Source organism: Lemur catta, chromosome 20 (genome assembly GCF_020740605.2).
Source record: "Lemur catta isolate mLemCat1 chromosome 20, mLemCat1.pri, whole genome shotgun sequence".
In the NCBI taxonomy this organism is placed as follows: Eukaryota; Metazoa; Chordata; class Mammalia; order Primates; family Lemuridae; genus Lemur; species Lemur catta.
Genome location: NC_059147.1, coordinates 17,094,574 through 17,112,290, shown reverse-complemented (window position 1 = coordinate 17,112,290; position 17,717 = coordinate 17,094,574). Strand labels below are relative to the sequence as shown.

The 17,717-nt window shown below is 38.2% G+C and overlaps 1 protein-coding gene across 6 annotated transcripts in view; it reads left to right on the top strand.

Moving 5' to 3' along the window:
* Positions 1-3,696, top strand: part of CNTNAP4 (contactin associated protein family member 4) — a 236,190-nt gene extending 232,494 nt beyond the window's left edge. For all 6 annotated transcript variants that reach the window (XM_045534031.1, XM_045534032.1, XM_045534034.1 and 3 more), the window contains one exon: positions 1,391-3,696. In XM_045534031.1, the coding sequence (XP_045389987.1) occupies positions 1,391-1,584 (194 nt within the window). In that variant the 3' untranslated portion in view covers positions 1,585-3,696. The remainder of the gene's footprint in view (positions 1-1,390) is intronic.
* Positions 3,697-17,717: the final 14,021 nt, after the last annotated feature.

The window sequence follows — 17,717 nt, the reverse complement described above, 5'->3', positions numbered from 1 at the left end:
CTCAGCTTTACAATATGAGATTTGATCATATTTCATCTAAAAATCTACTTTTGTCTTAAAAAAAACTACATCAGTGTCTTCTTCCACTGATCTCACCAGAAAAGTCTTTAGATATCAGGAAACTCTCAAACTCATGGTGACAGAAAACAGTTTTCCAAATTCTATTTTTCATTTGAAAGCTTGAATTTCATCATTGGCAGTGTACGTTGTCTAGTTTTCTTTCTCAAAGTGACAGATTTATTTCATTCGCTTTAGAGAAAATATCCACCAGATAGCCAAGTCTGAACAAACTATAGTTTGTCTCTTAATAATTCTTTCAAATAAAAGTGGTGTCATATGAAGCAAAAAGCAACTAGTTCAGTTCACAACTCAGACGTTCACACGGTGTTTTTCCTAGAGATGATCATCCTTCCTAAGAGTGCTTGGAAGCACTTCATGTATATTTTTACTGCTTCATTAAGGACATTCTTAGATGAATTTGGCTTTTTTCTTTTTCCTGGGAGTGCCTGGCAGTGCGATGTCTTCTACTTCATGAATTCAATGACTACTATTATCATTTGTTGTCTTTGCCTTTAATTCCTACTAAGTACCAGGAATTTTACCCAACCTCCTTTAATGCCATCGGTGGAAATGTAACACATTTGTTCATTATCAGACTTCACACACTGACCTTGTGAACCCCCTCAAAGTGTACTGGGGACTGCCAGAGGGTCATAGATAACACTTTAAGTACTACTGACCTAATGCAATGACAGGTGTTGATAGCCACTGGCATAGCCAAGAATTGTAGTACTTAAAATTTTTATTTACAATAAGAAGTTTCAAAAAAAATCAATATTCCTCATATTGAAAAAATTTATATATATGTCTATTAATATATCCATGTTTTATTAGTCAGGATTTTTCATATATATAACCCACTCCTGCCATTCAAAAGTGTAACAAATTATTGAAAATCAACTTCATTAAAATTTTTACATATTTAATCATCAAAACACTTTAATCCTTTTATAATATTGCTACTACTCTATAATTTCAAAATAATTAAAACTTATTTGTCTCTTAATATAAAGTAGCCACATGGCTTTAGAGACATGTAGATAATACCTTATGTTAAATATAAATGCACCAAGTAAATCCAGTGTAATATGTATTCAGAATAAATGGAGATGCACCCACAGGGTTGATAGAACTCAGAAGTAAACTCAAAATATTATGATGCTGCTTGAACCAGAAATACCTGAAGTTTTCGTATTTCCAATTTATATGTAATAGGTGCTTGATTTAATTAGAAAGTCATCATATCATGACTTATTAAGCAATGAAGTCAACACAGTTTCTATTCAGACAGAAATTCTGACTTTATCTTTCTTTTCTCCTCTCTCACTAGGTCTGATAGCTGTTGTGATCTTTATCTTGCTTTGCATCACTGCCATAGCTGTCCGCATTTATCAGCAGAAAAGGTTATACAAAAGAAATGAGGCAAAAAGGTCAGAGAACGTAGACAGTGCTGAGGCTGTTTTGAAAAGTGAGCTTAATATACAAAACACAGTGAATGAAAATCAGAAAGAGTACTTCTTCTGATGGGCAGCTATGATTTAACTTATGACCATTTGTTTTAATAGCCAGGGGCTCTCAATGGACAAAAAAAAAAAAAATGTTCTTACACTGAATGTACAGGTGATGGATCTGCAGCACGGCCGTCTTGCCACGTCCAGTCTCGGAAGGGCTCCGGGAAGCTCCGTCCAGTGACATATTTCTCGTAGCAATCGTTCTACGTAACAAGGAATTAGAGATTGCTGTTAATTTCCAACTGTTCTGAGATGATCTAAAACAACTTTAACTTGCTTAATGACTACAGTTTTTGTGTGTGAAAACTGTAGCCCTGGTCTCTTAACCATGCAATGCATAAGTTTTGTTAGAGTTAAAAATCAAATTTGGGCTTATATTGACCTTGCTTTATTTGAGAACAAATGCTGTGTTTGCTTTAGTCTTCCCAGGGTGTTATTCATAGACCTGGAAATGCTTCTCAGATCCTGTTTGGCTGGTGTTCGCATCCTCAGCGGCCACGAGTATTTAAATGCCTTTGCTTTTCTCCGTGTTACATTCAATATAATACATCAATAGTCTTGAAAAAAGTTTTGTTGTCCTTGGTTTGTTTGTATTGCTCTTTTTTTCCTATTTGACTCTTCTTAATGATTTTGAATGCATTGGGTTTTGAGGGTTAGACTTCAACTCTGAACGTTCAATTCATAGGCAAGAAGACTCAGAAAGTGCAGTGTTTGTTAGTATGTGAACTTTTAAAAGTTTTTTATTTAATTTGCTTGTTTGATGGTGACAGTAATTAAGACCCTGAGTAATGCCAATTTCCCAAAGAATGTAAAATGTTTGCAATTAAACTTAATATAAAAAATTCTTGACACAGCAAAATATTATTTTTAATTACAACTGTAATACCTCAAAATGAAATATACTTCTGAGGATATTTTTCCCCAAACCTTATGTAAGCTTTTTTCCCATAGGTTTATATTTCTGTTTTTCTAAAGTTTATCACTAGCTTTGCTTTGATCTCCCATGACTGTCTTCCTTCTTATATATTAGGAAAAACAGAGACAAATGGAAGTATAGATCTCCACTCCCCGTTCTAAAATATTTACCCCTTCAGGCATACATTTTGCTGTGCATTGAACTCTAAGACATATTTTTCTTTTAAATATGAGCTGCAACCATGCCCCCTTTCCACACAAGCAGTAGAGTAATTAGAGGATGCTCACTCTAAGGGGAGATAGTGTATTATATGATCTATACTAAATCTGTCATTCTGGTCACCTCTCATCTAGGATGAGGGGGGGTTAATTTCTCAAAAATTACCAAGAATCAATATAACCCACTGACTATACATTCTGATTAGGGTGTCGGTATACATTTGGAGATCAAACAATTATTAATAACCGTATAGAGCTGTTATAGTAATTAATTTTGAGGCCATGTAAACAAGGTGCTTGCATGGACGTATGTTTGAATTCTATAAGCCAACTATATAATAAAGGCACTTTATTATCCATACTCACACTGTCAAGTGCCTCTCAAGTAAAAATTGGGTTTCTTAGGTTGTCCATACCAGAACAATTTGGAAATATGTAAATTCAGCACTACTATCAGCTTATTTTCTGTCTTTTGCTCGTTAACTGTTCTTGTAAAACTTGCCTGTCTTTTCTCATAGCACTGTATTCCTGTTGATGTTTCTGTAAAAGTTTAAGTAAATCTTAAGGACCTGAATTAATATAGTAGTTTATGAAGTATCTATGTTGGTAAATGGTATACTTTTTTTTTTTAATTGGAAGAAGACCGGTGGTGGCGAGGGAAAGATTTGACATAGAAATGGTAGTATTTATTCGACGCAAAGCTGAATGAATGCAAACATCGTCACGGCTCTGAATCTATACAAGTGTTCATCTTATTTAGAAGCAGTATTAACTTTGTTGGTAGCTGGAATGTAGACAGGTTTATAGATGGTGAAACCTCATAGTCCTCCTTGGTCTGCACTGCTAGAGACTCAACAGTATGGCATCAAAACACACCAATATATCATATGCCATAATTTTGATTTCCTGATTTGTAATGTGTTCCTTCTTTTTTCTTAATAAAATGCATTTTTGAAATAAAATGCACAATATATTTTAAGAGATGTATAAAAATTTACAATTAGGGAGTCATACTGGATTTCTTTTTCTTAAAATGGTAAAAATATGTGTAGATGAATGCCTTCTTTATTGGTGTGTGTGTGTGTTAAACCTTTTAGTAGATTCTGTAATTACTATGAACTGTTAACAAATGCTGCAGTTATAATTTATTTCTCCTTTTAAGTGGACCAACAGATGAAAAAAAGTAGAATAATATTTGTTGATTGTATAAGTAAAGTCAAGTTACTCAAGATTTAACGTTTTGCCAGAGAAAGATTTGGTTGTCAGCAATGGTTTGTGGAAATGTTACCATGTATTCAAATTTGGTGATTTTTTTCTCTTTCTCTTTTTCTTCAGAGAGGCCAGTGAATGCTGTACAAATGCACAGATGTTACATTGATGAATAGAATGTACTCTTCTCTGATTGAAAACTAAAAACAAAATCTTTTTTGTGATTTCAAGTGAAAAAATGAAAACAATATATAATTAACATTCACATTTTGAGAAGACTAAACTTTCCAATTCTCATTTAATTTAAATTTACAATATGTAAATAGAGTGGAGTTCGTGTGGTGTTGAAGGCTTGCCTATATGAAATGAGGGTCAGCAGTGAGAAATGACATCTTAATTGTGTAGAAACCAGGCCGCTGAAATGGCCCTTATCCATCCCAGAAAATAGTTCCATTTTGAAAAATCCTTTCTTAAGTGCTGCTCTTTAACACCCTTAATAAATTCTTTAGATGTTAAATTATAAACAACAGCAACAAGCAATCAGACAACCAAGTGAACAGAAGTCAATGGTTTAAAATTATCTTTCAGTAGATGGTATTGTCCTTCAGAATAATAGAGTCCCTGATGGAATTGGAAGGAGCACTGAGATTATTTAGTGTGAACAGTTCAGTTTTACAGAGGAAAAGTCCAAGATGCAGATATATGAGTTCGTGTTCCCAGGCGGACACATATCAACGTGTAAATGCTGAAGCTGTGACTACAATGTCCTTTTTACTCACACGATGGTGATCTTCGTGCTTCTAAGGCCTGGAATTTTGACAATTATTTAGTGGTATAGAAAAATCTGAAGGATCTTGATATCCTCTGTGTTCACAATGATCTATAGTTCTAGATCTTATCTATTCTCCTTTATAAATGAACATCAACCTTTATTTTATAGGTCATTGCTATTGATAGCCTTGGCTTTCTTTTAAAAATGTTTAGTAGGTTTGTGGTCTTTGACTCCAGGGTAGACAATTATAACTGAAGCACTTGTATATAGGCTTTGTGAAATCCTCAACTGAGTTAGAGCTGAGTGAGTGATTCATCAAATATTTTCCTCCTTACAGAAGGATGAATTAGGCACATCCTACATCAAAGCATGTTCGGCTGATTGTTTGACTTTCAATTCATATTATCAACTAAATGATGAATCCACTAGATGCCTTCAGTATGTCCTGGTTGTTTTCCACTTTTCCAAAGTCTGGATGACAGGGAGTCATAACATGGCAGAAAAAGTTCGGAAGCAGAATGTCTGTGTGTTGGGGATGTGCGTGGGCGAGCACATTCACGTGTGCGAGAAAGAATAAGAAATGTGGATAGAGGGAATTTGGTACAGTTTGCATATAACATGGTAAGAAAGCTGGCTTTGTGGTGTATCAAGAGCTTCCTTGGAGCTTGGTTTTGAAGATTTGCAAATAAAAATAAAATGAGATTTAAAAAAAAATCTGACCCACAGTTACAATGGTTTCTCCAGGGCAATCTTTTTTTTTTCTTTTTTCTTTTTTATATAATCCTTTTTTTCTATTTTAACATTATGCTTAAGTTTTCATTAAAAATATATGTACATACTTAAAAATCAAATAGTTCAACAAATCTTACAAGAAAAATAACAGCTCTCCATGGCTGGATTCCCTGCCCATCACTTTCAGCTCCTTTAGCTGTGTCTTTTTAGTTGTCTTTATGTTTCTAAATAACGTACTGTCCCAGGTTGGGTTCCCTGGGAAGCAAACTTTGAGATGGAGATAACCGTGCAAGATGTTTATTAGGAGGTGCTGCAGAGATCAACACCTGTGGAAGAAAGGCTGATGGAGGTGGGGACAGATGAAGAAGTCTGGCTGTAGCAAGTCGCCAGCAGTGATCAGCCAGCCCTGCTGACGTGGCCCTTTAGAGAGGTCCTGAGTTGGGGGTGAAGGGACCCGGCACATTGTTTATTTACTCTTGTATTGATCATGCCTTGGGTATTGATTGCCTGATGAAGTGGACATAAACTTGGACGACTGGTTCTTTTCAGCTTAGGCAGTTCCTGAAGAGGGAGGACAAACTTCCCAGCAGCTGGGGAGAGTAAATTGTTAAGTCCTGACACAGGGGTCTGGGTGGCACAGTACAGCACCCCTAAGGGTCTCTCCTGTGCTGGTCAGATCCACCTGCCTCACATGAGTTCTGCGAGCAGCTACTTTGGGACTCTGGTGAGCCTCATTTCCTGGACACAAGGGGAGAGCTTGGAATAAACTGCAGAGCCTGCCACTGCAAGTGGTCTCTTGACCGCACCTCCCACTCATCCTCTTCCTCTTCTACCATCCACACCAGGTTCCCATATCTGCCGCATCTCCCCTATCTCCAGCTGCCAACACTACAAGGAGTTTGAACCCTTGTCTACTACAGACTTTTCAGGCTATAGCTGCTGTATTTTTGCATTTACTAAAGGTTGATCAAAGGAGTACCTACACACCAAACCTATTCCTCCCTGTGCCCAGAGTGTAACAGCAGCTCTCTCCCTTATTGTTGATTAGAGACAATTATCCCAACATAGCCTTTCGTAAGACATTGCATTGGCAAAAGATCCGTGTTACAGCAAAGGGTGAGTGGGATCAGGCTCGTTCCCACGAGATACACTGGTCCCGTGGCACACCACCCCACTAGGGGGGCTCTGTAGACCCTCAGCAGGTGGTGTTGGCTGATGGCCTGCAGGCAGTGAAGGCAGCCCATACCTGAAAGAGGTAATGGTTCTCATCAAGATGAATCTTGGTCCCTTTCAGAGTAGAAGGGATCTGATGCAGACAACTTGGCACAGCATTTGTCTCCTCATAGAGGGGAGTGATTTTGGGGAATGAGCACTGGTGTCTGGTCATTAGAACATTCAGGACTGGTGGTAGCTAGATCACTCCCTGAATGGGAGCACAGGCTGCTTGGCTAATGCATCACTTTCCTCCAGCCTCTGTGGCCACTCTGTTCATATGCTCATTGTCCCAGCACTTTGGTGCCAGTGATTGAGGTTTGTTGATACCAACTAGCTAAGTCATTCTTGACTACTTGGTTGTTTAGTGATTCTTATATGGAAGCATGTGCTGTCTGGTGGACAAAGACCTCTGTATTTCATGCCCACTCCTATACGTCCATCCACACGCTTCTACCTTGACCTGCTTTGTCTCCAATTCTCCAATATTCTAAATCTCCTTCTAGGTCTCTGATAAACTGGCCAACCTATTGCCCATAAGAGTGTCTGTGTGTGTGTGTGTGTGTGTGTGTGTGTGTGTGTGTGTGAGATATATATATATATATATATAATGTTATATATATAATATACATATAAAGTTACAAAGTTACAACCTTGGGCTATTTCTTTCATACAAAGGTACACCATCCAAAAATTCTGCTCATTGAGAGGGCTTTCCCTCATTACCATCTTGCAATGCCACCGTGATTGGCACTACAGAGGTGCTGTCTTCCGTGTTCAGCCTGCACCCACATTCCAAGCCCGCCCATCCATACCAATTTCAGAATTTCCCTTCCCTGATAGTAAGGGATCCTTCATGCAGCCCCAGGTGTGAGCTGCGGGGAAGGTACGGGTGGGATAGTGGTGGATGACGTGAGGGTCTGGGCTGCTGGCTTGTGCAGCCTGCCTGCACCTGCTCGTGCTTGACCCCAGATGCATCATGTTCAGTTTCTGATGGCTTCATGCTGGGCCCAGCTAACTTCATGACTTAGTGGGGCTAACAGAACCCAGCTGATTATGGACAATTTTGCCTGTGTTTAGCATACCAGTGTAGGGCATTTCATATCCAGCAGGGCTCAATAGCCCTAGACCTGCTGCAGAACCCTTTCCTGCTCTGGGCCTCATTCAAAGCTGCAAGCTTTACATCTTACCAAATATATGGTCACATGTTTGTTTCTAAATGTAGAAGAGGCTGTGTCCGGAACCCAGTGAAGCCTATTAGACACTGTGCTGTCTTCTTCGTAGTGGGAAGTGAAGGGGGGAGCTGTCCTGCCATGCCCTAGAGTAGGGGTCAGCAAACTTTCAGCAAGGGACCAAATAGCAAATATCTTAGGCTCTGTGGTCCATATATAGTCTTGGCCATACCTACCCAACTCTGCCATTGTAGAATGAGAGAACACCCATAGGCGATATGTAAAAAAAAATGAGCATTGCTCTGTTCCAGTAAAATATTATTTACAAGACAGGTGATAGGCTAGATTTGACCTGCAAGCCATAGTTTTCTGACGTCTGCCCTAAGCCAATAGACCTCTCCCAATTGCATTTATTGGATGGCTGATATAGTGGACCAGGGTTTTCTGTAGGATTGTCCACATGATACAGGTTTCTTCAGACTGGATCATGAGATCCATGAGAGAGAGGGAGTGTTAACATACGTTTGGGGCAAGACCGTTGTCCATTCAAGATAAATGCAAACTGTTTCTAAATTTCCTTTCTGATAGGTTTGGGAAAGGACAAAGTATTCAGGTCAATAGTCACTTATTACATACCTGAGAGCATGTTAATATGCTCCAGCTAAAGGACCACATCTGGCACAGCAGCTGCAGTTGTGGCTTCTGCTTGTTTGAGTTTGTGACAGTTCACTGTCTTTCTCAGCATCCTCTGTTTCCTTCAGTGGCCAGGTCAGCAAATTAGCCAGAAATACAATGGGGACCACCAACTCTGCCTTCTTTAGACCATTAAGGATAGAATTAATCCTTGTGCCCCTGCCCCAAAATAAATTTGCCATTTTGGCCAGCGGAGCTGGGGAGGGGATAGTTTAAGAGACTGTCACTGGACTACCTTTTTTTTTTTTTATTAATTTCAAAGTATTATAGGGGTACAAATGTTTTTGGTTACAAATATTGCTTTTTTAATGCTTGAGTTAGGGTTATAAGTGTGCCTGTCAGATAGTGTTCATTGTATATGTTGGAATACTACTCAGCCACAAAGAAGGATGACTTAATGCCTTTTGCAACAATATGGATGGAACTGGAGACCATTATCCTAAGTGAAGTAGCTAAATAATGGAAAAACAAACACTGTGTACTTGCTATTAAGTTGGATTATCTTACTATGACAGCTCTTCTCACCTCCCCTCATTGGCTGAGGAGCCCAAGTGAGGGTAGTATCAGTACTGGGCAAATTCATTCTGGGACCGGGAAAATGACTACTACTGGGTCCGTTGGCTGGACCTGGGCCCAGATTCTATTTCTTCATCCAAATATCCCTGTACTCTTATGGTCATTAGGGTAGACCATGGTAAATTTCTAATTACCAATATCAACTCAGATCCTTTGTCCAATTGGCCTTGAACTGTTTGTCTATTCCCCTTTCAACATACAGTGTTTAGTTATTGTAGTAAACGGTTATAGTTCCCTTTGGAAAGGACTGGGGAATCACTAATATATACACTGTCATGATGTTGCAGTGTCCTTCTCCTTGCAGATCTTCCTGCAAACATTCCTGCAGACTCTCCTTTATTCAGTGAGTGCTGGGTTTGAAAATTGACTCACATTTAAAAACAAAGGATTGTTATTTTTAAAAATTTTGAAACAATCAAAATGTTACAGAAAATTTGGAAGTATTATACCTTCTTACCCTCTCATCTCTAGACCTAATAGATTTCCCACTTGTCTCAGTGATGTCTTTTATAACAAAAGGATCCAGTTCATAACCGTGTACCACATTTAGTGGTCATATATTTTTAGTTTTCTTTAGTCTGAAAGAATTTTTCAGACTCTCCTTGACTTACACGCCCATGACACCTTTGTGGAAGTTATAGACCACTTAGTAGCATGCGCCTTCATTTGAGTTTGGCTGATTTCTCCTGGTTGCATTCAGGTTATTCATGTTTGACAATGACAGTACGGAACTGCTGCTGTGTTTTTCTCATTGCATCCTAGCCAGGGATGCACAATTTCAATTTGTCCAACTGATGAGGATCACTTTGATGAAGATGATCTGTCAGTTGTATCCGCTGTAAAGTTACTTCTCCTCTACCACCCAACTCAGATACCAACATTTCTCTGCAACACTTTATGAAGCCTGCTACTGCCCTGATGCATTCTGCACTTGCTTTTCTGAAGGTTGCTTCACAGCTGTCAGCCCAAGGCTTGTCTTTCCTCCTGCTGGGAATTCCCTCCCTCTCATCCCCGTGTTGAATCTTCAGCCTCTTTCTCCTTATGTCTTCCTCATATTCAACTGACTCACCCATTTTGATGGAATAATTCCTGCAGTTTCTTCCAGAGAAAGAATACGTGAGAGAAAAGTATTTTGAGAACTTGTATGTTCATAAATAACATTTGTTTTATTTTCACATTGGATTGACAGAGTTACGAGGTATATAATTTTAAGTTGCAATTAATTCCCCTTCAGAATTTGTATGGCATTGTGCCATTGTTTTATTTTTAAATGGTACAACTTTTACACTTATGAATTCTATTGATCGTTCTTTGTGATTTCTTCCATTGTTTTTGTTATTTTTAAAAATTATTTCTTCATTTGGATACTGTAAAATTAACTCTTTATGATGTATAGGTCTGTGAATTTTTATAAATGCATGGAATTATATGTATATCCATATAACCACAATATGGAACTGTTTCATAACCCCCTAAAATTTCCTTAGGCTGCCTCTTCATGTTCAACCCCCCTCCTTACATCTACCCTCTAGTAATCACTCATCTGTTCTCCTTATCTATATTTTTGCATTTCCTAGAATGTCGTATAAATGGAACCATACAGTATGCGTTCCTTTGAGTTTGGCTTCTTTCACTTAAAGAAATACATTTGAGATTAATTTACATTGATGTAAACATCAATAGGCTATCCCATTTTATTGCTGCATAATAGTCATTATATGAAAGTATCACAGTTTGTTTTTGTAGTCATCTGTTGATGAAAACGGGGTTGTTTCCAGTTTTTGCAATTGTGAATAAAGCCGCTGTAAACATTCCCATGTCTGTTTTTGTGTGAACACAATTTTTTATTTCTGTTGGGTAAATACTTAGAAGTAGAATTCCTGTATCATATGCTAAGAGTATGTATGTCTTTATGAAAAATTGCCAAAATGATTTCCAAAATTACTGTTCTATTTTGCATTTGCACTGGCAGTGAATGAGAATTCCTGTGGCTCTACATTCTCAACACTTAATATTGTCTGGTTTTATGATTTTGGTTTTCCTTAAGTCATGCTCATAAGTATGCAATTGAAGAGTTCAAATCAGGGAGACAGAGATTAGAAAGATGGTTAGCAGAGGCTTGGAAGGGTAGTGGGGAATGGGGAGATTAAGTGGGGATGGTTAATGGGTGCAAAAATATAGTTAGTTGGAATGAACAATATTTGCTAGCACAACAACATGACTATAATCAACACTAAGTTAGGGCAGCAGTCCCCAACCTTTTTGGCCAGGGACCAGTTTCATGGAAGACAATTTTTGCATGGAGGGGGTTGAGGGGTTGCGGTGATGGGAGTGATGAGGAGGGGAGCGGCTGTAAATACAGATGAAGCTTCATGAAGTTTTGCTGGCACTGGCTTGCCCACTGCTCACCTCCTCCTCTGCACTACCCCCAACCCCCATCCTAAATTTCATGGAAGACAATTTTTCCACACCATGAGAAGGGGGTGGTGGTTGGCAGAGCTTTGTGGCCAGGTCTCTAACAGGCTGCAGATACTGATACTGGCCCGTGGCCTGGACGTTGGGGAGGAGGACTGCAGAGTTAGGGTATACTTTAAAATAACTAATAGAGTGGAATTGGAATGTGCCTAACACAAAAAAATGATAAATGCCTGAGGTGATGGATACCCCAATCACCCTGATTTGATTAATTCGCACTGCGTGCCTGTATCAAAACATCACATGCACCCTATAAAGATACACAACTGTTATGTACCCATAATAATTTAAAAACATTTTTAAAAAAGAGTCTCCAAAACCACTCTCAATTCTAATACCATTTTCAAGTTTGAGGACCCCTCAAGACCACCCTCAGCATCAATAATTTGTGAGAATGATTCCTAGAACTCACAGAAAGCTATTATGCTCACAGCATGGTTTATTACAGCAAAAGGATACAGGTTAAAATTAGTGCAGGGAAAAGACACAGCGTCCAGTATAGTTCTAAGCATGAACTTCCAGTTGTCCCCCTCCTCCCCAAGTGGACTTGTGGATGCTCAATTCTCCCAGCAACGATGTGTGCTGTGCACGTGGAGTGTTGCCAATCAGGGTCACTTACTGGAGTCTCGGTGTCCAGAGAGTTTTTATTGGGGTTTGGTCACATAGGTATGGCTGACTGCCCACATGGCTGAAGTTAGTCTCCAAAAGCTTCCGCACCATAAATCACATTGTTAGCATAGACTATCTGATGTAGCCAGAGTCCCAGCCATAAATCTCATTATTAGCACAGACAGTCTGACCTTGGCCCAGGGCCCCAAGGTAAACAAAAACATTCTTATCTGGCAGGTATTCCCAGACCTTAGTGATTACTTCTCCGGAACTCAGGGCAAAGGCCAGATCTCTCCTTGGGCAAAATTAATCCTTACCACACACTATTTTATTTCTTTTTTCTTTCAAGAAGTTTTATTTTATTTCCTGAGTTTATACTCTAACGGTTTCTTTTTCTGCCTTCATCTATTTTTCATTTTTTTCCTACTTTTTGGAAAATTTTTTCAACTTTATTTTCCAGCATCTGTATTGACACTTTTTAATTTCAGCTTTTATATTTTACATTTCCAAGTTCCATGCAGGTACTTTTTCCAGAGTTACCTGATTTATTTTATCTGTATACCAACTTCTAATATCTCATTTGGCCACATTATTTACAGCTTTTTGAAAATTTCTTCTTAGATCTTTTTCTCCAATCTCCTTTTTTATTTTTTTTGGCAGGGGGTGTGGTTACTATTGGTTTGTTTTTATATATTTATTTCATGGCAAAAGCTTATAAGATACCAGAGGATCTTTGTCACTTATTTATATATGGAAATGAGGAACTATATACCTGATTGGAAGATATATTTTAGGTGGAGTTTTTTGAAACTGACTGCTTTAGGAAGAGCTTCTAAGTCTCTGTATATAAGGGGACAAGGGGTCTCATAATCCTATTTATAGGCTTTTACTTTATCCTCCTTTATTATTTTTCTATTGTTGCTGTAACAATTATGACAGTGTAGAGGTTTAACACTGCACAAATTTATTATCTTACAGTTCTGTAGGCTATAATTCCAAAACATGTCTTACCTGGACTAAACTCGAGGTGTTGGCAGGGTTGTGTTCCTTTCTGGGAGCTCAGAGAGAGAACCTGTTTTCTTGCCTTTCCAGCGTCTAGTCATTACCATGTTCCTTGGCTCGAGGTCTCTTCATTTCCAACGTGAGCAATGGCAGGTCAAGTCCTCAATGTGAATCACTCTGACCTCCTCTTCTGCCTCCTTTGTCACTTTCAAGGACGCTTGTGATTACACTGGGCTCACAATCCAGATAATCAAATAGTTCAGAATACTCTCCCTGTCTTAATGCCCATTGATTTGTATCTTTTATTACACTTGCAACCTAATTTTCCGTTGCCATATAAGGCAACATATTCACAGGTTGCAGAGACGAGAGTGTGTACAGCTTTGGAGCCATCATTCTGCTGATCATACCCCCATTGCCTTCAAGTTGTTTCTTCCAACCGGGACTGATGTTCTTCACTCCAGATCCTTTGTGTGTGAACTTTTCCAGAGAGAAATCTGCATTCAGGTGCCTGTGTCTGCTTCTATGTATAAAATGCTTCTGAAGTAACTGCATGTCCCCATATATCCTGAGTCGGGTATATCACGTATAGTCCATTTCTTTATATAAATATATCTCATTTTATTAGGTGGAGGAAATGCAAATAGCCAGTGATATAATAGCCAGAGTGGAACTTAGGCTCCTCCCATGGTTCTGGCTGCCTGCAAACCCTTCTATCTTTTTCCTGAGAAAGGACTAGAAACTCTTACAACTTGACTTGCTCAATGGCTTCATACTGCTTGTCTGAAAATTAGGAGGTCTATTATTTTTTGAGAAGTCATTAAATTATTAATATCTGTTATATCAAGCCAGGAACTTGTAAGATGAGTTTATATCATAATTCTTGGTGTCATGCCAGACAAATTTGTTTGTGCTCTTAATAAAATGATTTCCTTATTTCATGTGCTGCTATTGGACATGAATTTATGCCCACTGAACCCAGACATCTGCTTCCAAGCTGCTCATGTGATAAACTTTCCGGTAAATTTTGTTTCAGATGAAGGAATTCATGTTTTCATTCAAAATAAGCTGTTATAAATGATTCATGTATCTCTCTATTTTCAACAGGAACAAATTAATTTTTTTAATTGAGCAGCGAAATGACCTGTTCTTCCGAAATACATATTAAAAGAAGATTGTTACAAATGACTGTGAGGATTGAGAGACTCTGAAATAATTTTTTTTTCATGTGCTGGAGATATTTGATAAACTTTTCTCAGTAGAAATGTATGGCACCAAATAAATTATTGGAGAATAGCATCTTCTGGAATGAGATTGTAGTTCTGTGACAGAAAATAGGCCAAAAATATAACAAAAGCACCACATTTTATCTTACAAAAAACCCAGAAAATAAAACACTGACAAAAGTAATTTCAAATTAGGCAGAATCCTTATATTAAGAACTATTGGTGATAATGTTGATGATAGTTTTCGAATGATGTTCCATTTTCTGTCCACATATCCTTTTTCTACCTATGATTTATATCAATATAAGAGAAAGAAAATCTCTCATTTTCCATGATGACGTTGTTAGTGGAAATTTAGCACCATTTGACCTTACCAAGGTTGAAATTTCATGATGTATGAAATTGATACAGTGCTGAAATGCCTCTAAACATTTCTTTGTAGCAATTTGTACTTTTCTATTGGCTTCTATCAGGAAATTGAAGCTTAGGTACAGAAGTTAACCGATAAAACATAATATAAACATAGAGTTAGTCTTATTGAAATCCCTAATTTGAAGGAAAATATTTTTGTGATGTTAATAATATTGTACAAAAAATTGCCACTGATTTGCTAAAATATATCACAGTCACTCGAGTGCAACTATATTCTGCCATGTGAATGCTTTTCCATTGAAGGAGTGGGTTTGGGGAGAAGTATAGAATGTTCCGCTGATTTCCACACAGTCCCCTGAAACCAAGGCAGCCTTTAGCCTAATCCATACAGCTTTGAAGTACCGTCCATTCCTTTAACACCCAAATACAGTTTGAACTCCTAGCTGAGGATGTCAGGAAGTGAGTTCTTCTAAGTAGGTACCTCCTCTCCCCAAACTCTTCTGGAGGCTCTAAAGAAATAATGTCATATTCAACAAATCTATTTACTATCTTGGTCCTTAAAAGTTATTTCAGCCACTGACCACACTAGACTGTTATTTAGTAACCAAACTAAAGTTTAGTTTAAGCTAAGTAGGCTACCTCTGTTTTTCATGATCAGTTTCTTCTCGCTGAAGCTCAGGTCCCCTTACTTGACCAAATACAGTGAGGACAACACTATAGTTTTCAGACAAAAATTATAGAAGTCTTGGAAATAATAGAAAATAACTATAATGTAGAAAAACTGGCTTCAGTTGGATATCAATTATCACAGTCCCTGGAGTCCATCAACCATGCCATTCCAATGGTTTCTCCTATTTAGTCTTCTGTACTGCTATCCTCCCACCCAAAGTGGGACAATTGTCACTCTCCCCCAAGCACAAAGGCCACAGTGCAATGGGAAAGGCAGTTTCTCACCAACACCTTATTTCTTCCTGCCCTACGATGAATGACAATCATATTCTTTAGTGGAAACATTTACCCAGACATAGGACAGGGTCTAGCTCCCAAGTCATTACCAGAAAAATTAAAATGTTTGACAGAGCATTTCCTAGAGTGTAAAATATCCGTCTATGCGGAGTTCCAGCTGGAAGGCTTTGATATACCCTCTGTTTTATATTCTACACACCCACCACTGGGTTGACAGGAATATCAATTGATTTTTCATTCTCTAAGCCTTGTTCCAGCAACGCATCTTTCCCCAACTCTCTGCTGCTGGCCTCCTCCAGTGTTTCCCATTTCATGGAAAAGAAGCCACTACTTAGCTGTCAACAGTAGAAATCAAGCCAGAAGTCAACCCTCCATCACACTTCATGTCTGATTCATCTCTAAGATCTGTTTATCCCTTAAGTGTATTATAAGTCTATCTCCTTATGCCATTTCCCAAAAAAACTCCATTCAAGATTGTCATCTCTTGGATGGTCCACTAAAGTGGCCTCCTAATTAGCCTCTCCTGTCAGGACTGTCAATGTCCCAACCTCATGGCCACTCTCCACTAGCCAAGCCTCTCTCGATGTCATCTCCCCCTCACTTGCCCTCTTCAGCACTTTCTCCTTACTCCTCAGATGAAGGCACAATTTTATAACACGAGCACGACTGGACTCCCCTGCGGGCAGGCCCTTTTGTGTTTTCCATTCAATCCCCTCATCAAGCACAGGCTCCGATGTTTAGTATCACCCAATAGAGTTAATGGAATAAATATTGATCAAACAAATAATGACTGGAAATGAGTTGTTTTCTGTACACATATAATTGAAGGGTCAATTATTTTTGGTGGCCCACCTCATAAGGGAGGAAGGCTGCTGCAGTGATGAATAATAGATTATCTTCATCTCCAGAACTTGAAGACCATTAGTAACATTTAAGCACGACATCTGTTATTAACAAAACTGATTAACCCCTCCCCCACACTACTGTATTTATCAACAAATATATCAATAAAGCTTCTTTAATCAAAGTGACCTCTGGATCACAAAAACAGTGGAATTGGGATGTTCCTAACACAAAGACATGATAAATACTTGAGGTGATGGACATACCAATTACCCTGATTTGATTATTACACACTGTATGCCTATATCAAATACCACATGTATCATATAAATAAATGCAACTATTATGTATGCATAATAGTTAAAAAAATTTAAAAATATTGTCTTTTGTAATATGATCCCATAACTAATACCAACCTTCTTTTACTTCTGTTACAAACAAGCAAACAAAAGGCAAATGTGTACGAAAGGCAAAGGAAAACTGTTCTTCATTTACAATTCTTATATTGTCCAGTTGTATCTCTTATTTGCTCTTTATCAAATATGTTAGCCTTTGGCTCACTTTTCTATATTTTATGAAAGTGTGCTGCCATAATCAGTCATTTACTTTTGTCTGTCCAGTATTATTCATGCCACTAATGTAGAATTAAAAGCTAGCTTAATTCTTGCCCAACAGTTATTTGATGCAAAACCTTTCTCTTTTGAGTCCATGTAAGATATACACACAGTGTGGTCACAATTACAAGCACTGTTACAAACATTTGGATTAATTTAAAAGAAAAAGGATACAGTCTGAGCATTTATTAGGCAGCGTATTCAAATTGGAAAAAAATGTGAGTTTTCAATATTGCAGTGGCCTTGGATAATTTGTTGGGTGTATTATATTTCCTGATATAGTTATTTTTGGTTTGAAAATTAATTGACTTGAAATAAACTTGGATGGATGCCAGAGAGAGAGAGAGAGAGAGAGAGAGAGAGAGAAACAAACACTCTTACTGGACTAAAGGCTGAAATTTGCTTCAGTGCATTGGCTCTGAGCACCTGCAATACAGCTCGCCTGCTGTGGCTTACATAGGAGCCAGCATGCCTCCATTTGAAAGTGACTTTCCTATGTAGGATGATTGAGGATGACTGTTTTCACTTACTTGATTAAA